Consider the following 10,875-nt stretch of genomic DNA (forward strand, 5'->3'; position numbering starts at 1 on the left):
CCCCGAGTCCTCAAAAGCTGCTTCTCCCTTCCTTTGAGTGTACTTATTCTGAGTCTTGGGCCTTTAACAGCTGTGTAGCAGGCAGAATTTCAACAGGTCAAGCTATTTCTCAAAGGGAAATATAACTTTAGTGAAGCTTCACATTCTGGCTGTCACAATTTCAGTTACAGGTGCGGCCAATGATTTATGGTTGATAAAGTTTTCATATATACAGAGGATCAAGTATTGATGAATAAACTCCAGTTTGGCTTCTGCAAGTCACCAATCTTTTAGGGTTCTTTGAGCATCTAGGGCAAAGTGGTTTAACCATCAGTTCCTCTCCCCCAGTAATGCTGGAAACAGTAGCTCTGTGAGCAGAATAGCCGGTCTCCCCTAACCCATCTCAGCACTCTTAACAACCTTCAGCTCCCAGAATTCCTTGGGGGAAGCCATGACTGTTTAAAGCGGTATCCCATTGTTTTTACTGCATGGTGTGAGTGGGGGCTGAGTGTGCTGGAAACTGCAATCTAAACTGGAAAGCTGCATCCATTTTTGTTCTGAGAAGCCAGTGAAAACAGAACAGCACAAAGCATAATATTTACACAACTTTATTATTCAGGATCGGTAGTCTCAAAACAAATCTAAAAAGCAGAAGCAGCTACTTTGCCAATTTTGCATTTCCAACGGGGAAGCCTTTGAAGCCTTTCAACCTTCCCTTCCTTCCTTGGGTCAATCCTTCTCTTTGGTTTCAAGAGCCTAAATTATCCCCAACGTGGTTAATTCAGCCGGATGAACAGAAGAGCCCTCACATTTATTGGGGTGCCAAGAGAAATTCCCAATGTCAAGAGAGAAAGGTGCTGGTTGTATGCACACACAAACACAAACACACACACACACACACACACACACACACAGACAGACACAACTATCACATGGAATCTACACAAAGAATGGACACAAAACCTGAGGCAATGTATTTTAGCCACTTAAAAGACTCAAGAACCCACCCAAAGCATGGATTATGTGTGTGTATTGGGAGATTCAGGGGGGATGTGGCCTCTGGGTGGCTCCTGCGACACCCAAGAGATGGACGCCGAGACTGAGGTCACATCTGCACTAAACATTTAAAGCTCCTTTGTAGCTATTATATGGCTTTCTCAAAAGAAATCTGGAAACAGTAGTTTCAACCTCATAGGTCTAAATTCCAGACACCTTTACGAACACCTTTAAGTTCCCAGTATTCTTTAGGGGGAAGCTTTAATTATATTGTGTGGATGCGACTTTCTTAGGATAGTTGAGGAAGTTACATGGTTTCCATCCGTTGTGCGTTCTCACCTTCATGAGGTCTCGATTCATCATCTAAATGCTCACTGAGATTTGAATCCTGGTTGGGTGTCTCCCTTGTGTGGTGCTTTTGATGCCTCTGCAGGTCTGATTTACGGGTGAAGCTCTTTCCACATTGTTCACACTTGTACAGTTTCTCTCCTGTGTGAGTTCTTTCATGTACTTTAAGGTTCGAGATCTGTGTGAAATGTTTTCCACACACAGAACATTTGTAGGGCTTCTCCCCTGTGTGAGTTCTTTTATGTACTGTAAGGTTTGAGCTGTCAGTGAAGCTTTTATCGCACTGCAAACATTTGTAAGGCTTCTCCTTTGTGTGAGTTCTTTGATGTTTAGTAAGGCTTGAGCTGACAGTGAAGCTTTTATCGCAGTCCAAACATGTGAAAGGCTTCTCCCCTGTGTGGATTCTTTGATGTCTAGTAAGGTGTGAAATGTAATTGAAGCTTTTATCGCACTCCAAACATTTGTACGGCTTCTCCCCTGTGTGGCTTCTTTTATGTAGTGTAAGGGTCCATTTCCTGCGGAAGCTCTTTCCACAGTCTGCACATTTATGTGTTTTCGGTCCTGTGTGAATTTTCTGATGGGCAGCAAACTGCTTCTGATTCCCGAAGCTCCTTCCACACTCCAAACAAGTAAATCGCTTCACCTCTGTAGGGCATGTGGGGCTGTTTCCATTGTTTCTGCTCCCATTGCTTATTTCTCCAGATTCTGCCGTTTGAATTGTTTTCTCCTCTGTGGACGCTCTCAAAGAGTCTCTGATTTCTGGTTGGTCTCCTTGCTCAGTGAAGAAGCTACTTTGAGGAACGATGGATTTGTCTGTCTTCCGTTTTCTGTGGCTTCTATTTTCCCTCCTTGGTCCTTTGTGACTCAGGAGGTTCTGCTCCACCATCTCATCCTGTGCTTTTTTCAAAGATTTCCTTCTGTTCTGTCTCCACTGCACAACACCTGCTGGATAAGAGAGAAGGAAAACATGGATGTCAGAGAGAGAGATGGAAACTGAGACATTCAATGTAATAGGTTTTGTCTTTTTGATACACTTTTGGGCCATTGCTGTCTAAGCAGGCAGTAAGTTGCCATCATGGGTGACCTTTCTTTCCACTCTGCTCAAGATCCGTAGTCAGGTTTTGTCGTTGCCTCAGATTCACCAACAAATTTCTACCTGTACAGATTTTACTCTCGAGAGGATTTATTTTCTCAGTCTGCAGCTGGAAGCTTACATTGGCGTTAGGAAGCATAGCTATATTGTTTGTCCATCAAACGGTTAGATCAAGAGTTCTGATTCTTGATGTATTGAAACTTTTCTAATGCTCAAGAGCAGACAATACAGCAAAGGTAGCAGACTACGAGCATAGGGAAAGTAGTTGTGAACAACAAACAAAACAACAAAAAGTACAAAGCGAAATTGAAAAATTTCTGCACAAGGCGTATATATAAATATATACAACTCAAGAGCAGTACAGTTTCCCCAGCAAACAAAATCTACATAGAGTGGGTTCTATGTCCATTACTTTTAGTGGGTTTATTGTAAGTTGGTGCAGCATGGGATGACCTCAAAAATAGCCTTGTGTTCTTGTCATTAAGACCTGGAGCTAAGAAGCAATTCTACCTGGGACCTCCCTCCCCAGTATGCATTACCCGGGAGTCCCATTACTTACCAGCATCCATATCTCTCTGAGCTGTGGCTTCACTGGGGGCTGTTCCTTGAAAAATGGGCTTCTGTCTAACCATTTCCTCATGCACAATGCAGGAGTCTTGTTCCTTGGTGGCATCAACAGCAGGCTGGAAGGTGGATTCCTTGGGGCCTTTCCAATCTCCTCCGCCAGCAATAGGCTTAACTATATCCTCCCCTGGGTGTGTTTCCTCAGAATACCCAATTCTGATATGCATGGTGTGCTTTTGTAGCACACCTTGGTCATACACAATGCAGATGTCTTGTCTTTTAGCAGCATCACCAACAGTCTGGGCTGGAGGTTCACAGGGGACACTGGAGTCTAGTTTGCTGTGAACGGGACTCTCCACTGAGTGTGTTTCCTGCAAACACGCTTTTCTCCCACAGATGTTGGGGTTGTGCCAGATGTTTTCCTCACCCACAATGCACACATCCTGCTCCTCAGCAGCACCAGGAACTGTCACCACCATGATTTCCCAGGGGGATCTGCAACTTCCTCCACGAAGAAGGTGTACACCCTCCTCCTCCTCAACTGGGTGGGCTTCCTGCTGATCCTGAGTTCTCTTATGGATGATGAGCTTTGGCCTGATGGGTTCCCCATAGACAATGCACAGGTCTGGCTCCCTAGAAATATCAAGCATCATCATCCTGGCTGTGGCATCAACAACAGTCTGGGCTGGAGTTTTACTTGGGACACTGGAGTCTCCTTTGCTGTAAACTGGACCCTCCCCTGAGCTGATTTTCTGCAAACATGTCTTTCTCTCGCAGGTGTTGGAGAACTCCCAGATGTTTTCCTCACCCACAATGCACACATCCTGCTCCTCAGCAGCACCAGGAACTGTCACCACCATGATTTCCCAGGGGGATCTGCAACTTCCTCCATGAAGAAGGGGTTCATCCTCCTCCTCAACTGGGTGGGCTTCCTGCTGACCCTCCCTTCTCTTATGGAAGATGGGCTTTTGCCTGAAGGGTTCCCCATAGACAATGCACAGGTCTGGCTCCTTACTAGTATCCAACATCATCATCCTGGCTGTGGTCCAACTGGGCTCCTTGCAACCTTCTTCGTAGGCACGGGCGTCTTCTGCTTCATCTACTGGTAGCCGCTTTCCCTTTGCCTATTTAGGAAAGTAGATTGTTTGAAATAAGGCATCTTGAGAAACAGGAGATGCAGAGAATTAGAAACATAAGAAGTTTGAGAACACAGACATATTAGATCTAGAGGGGTTTGGAAATAGATACGTGTGGCACGCATACCTTTGGTATGACAAGGATGGAGTACACCTAGACTTTCTAGATCATATTATAAAAATATTATTGTGCGAAATTTGGAAGAGATATAAAGAGTAGTTTGAAAGGAAAACACCATGGTGGCTGTCACCCCAAGAAGCCTTCTCAGTGAAAAAATCAAATATGAAAGGAGAATGGCTAACGCACAGAGACATATTGATAGAAGAAAATAATGTAATAAAGATCAGGCCTTACGAGGAACTAAAAGATAAATTATCAAGTTGGATGGAGTATCGCCAAATGAATGACATTTTCTCAAAAGATAAAAAAGCAAGAGGTTTCGAACAAACCAAATCCATATTAGAAACTGCAGTATTACAAAACACAAAAATATTGTCAAAGGTCTGTGAGTTTTTATTAGAATGGTGCACAAAAGACGAAGAAATCAAGAGCGTCATGATTAAATGGGCAATGGATGTTGGCCGTAGCATTGAATACGAGAAGTGGATAAGACTATGGAACACTGGGCTAAAATTCACTGCACGTACTTTGTTAAAAGAAAATCTGTTAAAAATGATGTACAGATGGTACCTCACTCCAACTAAACTGTTAAGGATGTACAAAACAGGAAACAAGAATTGCTGGAAAAAGGGAATTTCTTTCACATGCGGTGGTCATGTCATAAGTCAAAACATACTGGGAAAATATATACAGTGAACTAAAGAAGATATTTAGATATGTGTTTTTGAAAAAGCCAGAGGCATTCTTGTTAGCAACGGTAGGAGAAGATCTGGTTAAGAACGACCAGAAACTGTATTTATATGCAACAAAAGCGGCGAGGTTCCTGTTAGCGTAGGTTTGGAAACAGCAACAATTACCAACAGTAGAAGAATGGAGACAGAAGGTAATGGAATATGCAGAAATAGCCAAACTAACAGGGAATATTCGACAACAGGGTGAGGAAACATTTCAAAAAGAATTGGAAAAATTTATGTTGTATAAAGGAAAGAAAAGATGAAATAGTAAAACTAGTAGAATTGGAAACAAACCTCATAATGGGAAAGATTAAGAAAAGTGATGGATAATGAAAATAATAAGAAGCAAAATGTATAAGGAAACTAATATAACTAACAGTAGTGGTAAATTACAGACAAGAAAGAAGGAGGCAAGTCAGCTTTGAAGAGCAAGTATAAATGTAAAATGTAATACAATATGTGTATGTGGAGTATCTAATTGAAAAGCTAATAAAAACACAAAAGGCAAGAGGCTGCCTCCCGGACCCCACCCCATCTCAACTTCCCAGGGGAGGAAATCTCTCTCTTCACCCTTCCTTGCTACCCACATTCCTCCTCCTGCACAATGAGAAATCCCTTGTTTTCACTTTTTCATTCTTCCAAAGGGCTGTCACCCTTTGACTCACCCAGGTCCCCTTAGGGCTAAGGAAGGAACATCTACACTCGCGGCCCAGAGCAGCAGCCCCTTGTGAGATCAAGTCTGCATTTCAAATGCCACAAAGGAGAAGAAAGAGGGGAAAAACAGGGACCCCCAGTTCAGAATTTTCTACCCAATCTCAGCATGTCTTCTCTTGAGTTCTTGGTAGGCTCCAGCTCATCCGTTCTGGTAGACATTGGTGAATTCACAGACTTTCCTTCTTCATCTCAAGCCCCTTCACTGTCCCACTTGGGTGTTTGCTCAGCTAAATGGATCCAGGTGCTGATCCTTTATGTGGGAAGTGCAAATGCTGCTGGGAATTAGAGTTCACAGAAATACAAACTGTGGCAGAGTGGAAGCGTGATCTGAAAAGAGAAATTAAACAGCAGAGAGAGAAAAAGACAGAAATGCCCTCTTTTTCCCTCTTGCACTTTGATTTATAGCTTTCTTTTGTTTTTAAATTGTGGCTTGGTTTCACATATTGTCAACATAATAACATCAACTTTTGTGGTGTTTTTTAAAAAGAAGACTCCTCCTCCTCCTCCGTGTGCCTCTGACACGAAAGGCCTGGAGCCTCGCGACCTGAGAACAGGCCTTTTCTGAGGTGCCTCCTCACTCCTGGAACGCTCTTCCCTGGGATGGTACCTTCCTTCCTTATTTCTAGGCACCAGCCGTTCAGCCAATGAGTGAATGCAGAGCTGTGAGCGATTTGTGAGTGGTTTAGATACCAGGCAATAGGAATCCCCCGAGTCCTCAAAAGCTGCTTCTCCCTTCCTTTGAGTGTACTTATTCTGAGTCTTGGGCCTTTAACAGCTGTGTAGCAGGCAGAATTTCAACAGGTTAGGCTATTTCTAAAAGGGAAATATAACTTTAGTGAAGCTTCACATTCTGGCTGTCACAATTTCAGTTACAGGTTCAACCACTAATTTATGGTTGATAAAGTCTTCATATATACAGAGGACTGTGTCTTGCAGAATAAAATCCAGTTTGGCTTCTGCAATTCACCAATCTTTTAGGGTTCTTTGAGCATCTAGGGCAAAGTGGTTTAACCATCAGTTTCTCTCCCCCAGTAATGCTGGAAACTGTAGCTCTGTGAGGAGAATAGCAGGTCTTCCCTAACCCATCTCAGCACCCTAAAGAACCTTTAGCTCCCAGAATTCCTTGGGGGAAGCCATGACTGTATAAAGCAGTATCACACTGCTTTCACTGCATGGGAAACCCAGCAATATAGGCGGGGTATAAATAATAAATTATTATTAATATTATTAATTATAATTATGTTGTGAATGTGTGCTAAGTGTGCTGGAAACCGCAACCTAAATTGGAAAGTTGCATCCATTTTTGTTGAGGAGCCAGAGAAAACAGAAGAGTACAAAATGTAATATTTATACAACTTTATTATTCTGGATTAGTAGTCTCTAAACAAATCTAAAAAGCAGAAGCAGCTACTGTGTCAATTTTACATTTCCAACAGGGAAGCCTCTGAAGCCTTTCATACTTCCCTTCCTTCCTTGGGTCAATCCTTCTCTTTGGTTTCAAAAGCCTAAAGAATCACGTAGATTATCCCCAACATGGTTAATTCAGCCGGATGAATTTATTGGGGAGAAATTCCCAGTGTCAAGAGAGAAAGGTGCTGGTTGACTGTGCTCTGGCCAAGGAAAGAGCTGAGTTTTCTCTAGATTCTCCCAAGAGCAATTTTCATAGCATAACATATTAAAATAAAGGCACTTTATTATATGTAAAAAAACTTTTCAACTATCACATGGAATCCACACAAACAATAAACAACAACCCAGTTGAGGCAATGAGTTTTAGTCACTTAAAAGACTCAAGAACCTGGCCAAAGCATGTATTATGTGTGTGTATTGGGAAGTTCAGGTGGGGACAAGCCTCTGGGTGGCTCCTGCGACACCCAAACGATGGAAACCGAGGCTGAGGTCACATTTGCACCACCCCTTTAAAGCTCATTTATAGCTTTTCTATGGTTTATTAAAAGAATTCTGGAAACAGTAGTTTGTACTTCATAGACCTACAGTTGCCAACTCCCTTAAGAACTGAAGTTCCCAGGATTCCTTGGGTGGAAGCTTTAAAAGTATTGTGTGGATGCGACCTTCTTACCATAGTTGAAGTTACATGGTTTAAATCCGCTGTGTGTTCTCACCTACATAAGGTCTCGATTCATCATCTAAACTCTGACTGAGATTTGAACCCTGGTTGGGCGTCTCCCTTGTGTGGTGCTTTTGATGCCTCTTGAGGTTTGATTTACGGGTGAAGCTCTTTCCACATATTGAGCATTCATGGGGTCTCTGCCCTTTGTGAATGCTCTGATGACTAGTAAGGTTTGACATCTTAGCAAAACATTTATTACAGACTGAACATTTGAAAGGTTTCTCCCCTGTGTGAATTCTGTTATGTACTGTAAGGTATGAGCTGTGTACGAAACTTTTCCCACACTGAGAACATTTGTAGGGCTTCTTCTTTGTGTGAGTTCTTTGATGTGCATTAAGGTATGAGCTGCGTGCGAAACATTTCCCACACACAGAACATTTGTAGGGCTTCACCCCTGTGTGAATTATTTGATGTGCATTAAGGTTTGATCTCACATTAAAGCTTTTCTTGCACACTGTACATTTGAAAGGCTTCTCCCCTGTGTGGGTTCTTTTATGTACTTTAAGGTTCCATTTATTGCGGAAGCTCTTTCCACAGTCTGCACATTTATGTGATTTCTGTCCTGTGTGAATCATCTGATGGGCAGCAAACTGCTTCTGATTCCTGAAGCTCCTTCCACACTCCAAACAAGTAAATCGCTTCACCTCTGTGGGGCATGTGGGGCTGTTTCCATCGTTTCTGCTCCCACTGCTTATTTCTCCAGATTCTGCCATTTGAATTGTTTTCTCCTTTGTGGATGTTCTCAAAGCATCTCTGTTTTCTGGTTGTTCTCCTTGCTCAGTGAAGAAGCTGCTTTGAGGAACGATGGATTTGTCTGTCTTCCGTTTTCTGTGGCTTCTCTTTTCCCTCCTTGGTCCATCGTGACTCAGGAGGTTCTGCTCCACCATCTCATCCTGTGCTTTTTTCGAAGATTTCCTTCTGTTCTCTCTGCACTGCACAACACCTGCTGGATAAAGAGAGAAGGAAAACATGGATGTCATAGAGAGATGGAAACAGAGTGATTCAATCAAATATATATCGTATTTTGTTACACTTTGGGGGCCATTGCTGCCAAAGCGGGCAATGAGTTGCCATCATGGGTTACCTTTCTTTCCACTCTGCTCAATATCCTGAGTCTGGTTTTGCCATTGCGTCAGATTCACCAGCAAATTCCTAATCTTGAGAGTAAATATTTTCTCAGTCTGCAGGTGGAAGCTTACATTGGCTTTAGGAAGCATAGCTATGTTTTTTGTCCATCACGAGGTTAGATCAAGATTTCCAATTCTTGGTGCTTTGAAACTTTTCTAGTGCTCAAGAGCAGACAATACAGACAAAGTAGCAGACTACAAATGTTGGGAAAGTAGTTGTGAAGAAATAACAAAAAATCAAAAAGTACCCAGCTAAATTGAAAAATTTGTCTACAAGGCTTACTGTATTTTTCGCTCTATAAGACGCCCTTTCCCCCTCTTAAAAAGTAAGGGGAAGTGTGTGTGCCTCTTATGGAGCGAATGCAGGTGGGAGGCTCCGCTCAGCGCTCCCCTTAAAGAGCCGTGTGGAGCGTGTGTGCGGCTCTTGGGGGCTTTTCCCTGAGGAGGAAAGCTGTGTGTGGCTACCTCAGAAGCCAGGGCTGCACAGTGATCCCACTTGCTGTCCTGGCTTCTGGGATTCAGATTATTTTTTCTTGTTTTCCTCTTCCAAAAACTAGGTGTGTCTTAAGGTCTGGTGCATCTTATATAGCGAAAAATACTGTGTGTGTGTGTACACTGTACAACTCAAGAACAGTACAGTTTCCCCAGCAAACAGTCCTGCTGTTTCCCCAGCAAGCAGAACCTAAATAGAGCTTCAGATTACAGACTCCGCTAACCCAGAAATAGTACAACGGTATAAGAACTTTGCTTCAGGATGAGAACAGAAATTGCGGTGCGGTGGTGCAGTGGCAGCAGGAGGCCCCATTAGCTAAAGTGGTGCTTCAGGATAAGAACAGTTTCAGGTTAAGAACGGACCTCTGGAACAAATTAAGTACTTAACCTGTGCTACCACTGTATATAATTTCTTGTTTAAAATTTCTGCACAAGCCACACCCACCCACCCACCCACCCACATGTTGGGATACTGCCAGGGAGACAAAGGCCATCACTGCCTCCATGTCGTCTCCGGACGTCCATCGATCTCCCGTAGATACAGTATCAGCAATTAGCGGCATGAGCTCCAGAAATAGATTGCCGCATTCCTGGGCTGATGCACACTCTATCAGCAGAATTCACACAGCGAAAGTTGCACAGCTGGAGAGCATATTTACAAGTTTATTCAGCGTTGGTCAGAACAAAGAAAAGCATGAACAAAGAAAAACAGTGTTTTTAACACTGATTGGGAGCCGCCCAGAGTGGCTGGGGAAACTCAGCCAGATGGGCGGGGTATAAATAAATTATTATTATTATTATTATTATTATTATTATTATTATTATTATTATGACCGCCTGCTAGCGTGTTCAGGCACCGAGAGAGAAAATGAAAGCAATAGCAAACATAAAGATCCTGTGAACAGGAAATACGCAGACTCTGTGACTCACAAGCCTGCTCCCTTTTAAGGTGGAACGGAAATATCCTAACAACACACACCCCCCTCAAGAGTAGTATTGTTTCCCCAGCAAAGAGTACCTACATAGAGTGGGTTCTATGTTCTATGCATTACCCGGGAGTCCCATTACTTACCAGTATCCATACCTCTCTGAGCTGTGGCTTCATTGGGGGCTCTTCCTTGAAAAATGGCCTTCTGACTAACCATTTCCTCGTACCCAACGTGGGAGTCTTGTTCCTTGGTGGCATTAAGAACAGCTTGGAAAGTAGATTCATTGGGGCCTTTCCAATCTTCTCCGCCAGCAACAGGCTTAACTACATCCTTCCCCAGGTGTGTTTCCTCAGGATACCCAATTCTGATATGCATGGTGTGCTTTTGTAGGACACTTTGCTCATACACAATGCAGATGTCTTGTCCCCTAGCAGCATCGACAACAGTCTGGACTGGAAGTTCACTGGGGGGCCTGGAGTCTAGTTTGCTGTGAACGGGACTCTCTACTGAG

General features: G+C 43.2%; 1 protein-coding gene across 1 annotated transcript; it reads right to left on the reverse strand.

The window, feature by feature from the left end:
* Positions 1 to 908: 908 nt before the first annotated feature.
* On the reverse strand, positions 909 to 3,942 carry LOC309364616 (uncharacterized protein). The gene is made up of 2 exons (XM_081902282.1): positions 2,976 to 3,942; positions 909 to 2,268 (listed from the first exon to the last, which is right to left on the reverse strand). The coding sequence occupies exons 1-2, from the start codon at positions 3,838 to 3,840 to the stop codon at positions 1,283 to 1,285; spliced, it is 1,851 nt and encodes a 616-aa protein (XP_081758408.1). The 5' UTR covers positions 3,841 to 3,942; the 3' UTR covers positions 909 to 1,282.
* Positions 3,943 to 10,875: the final 6,933 nt, after the last annotated feature.

This window comes from Podarcis melisellensis (genome assembly GCF_964234715.1).
Source record: "Podarcis melisellensis genome assembly, chromosome: 2".
Classification (NCBI taxonomy): domain Eukaryota; kingdom Metazoa; phylum Chordata; class Lepidosauria; order Squamata; family Lacertidae; genus Podarcis; species Podarcis melisellensis.

What these genes read in the sequence shown, in the direction of transcription:
- LOC309364616 (XM_081902282.1), bottom strand. Translation starts at nt 3,840, where the DNA reads ATGGTGGTGACAGTTCCTGGTGCTGCTGAGGAGCAGGATGTGTGCATT. An exon ending in TCAGAGAGATATGGATGCTG is followed by an intron (nt 2,269 to 2,975) that starts GTAAGTAATGGG and finishes TCTCTTATCCAG; the next exon opens with CAGGTGTTGTGCAGTGGAGA.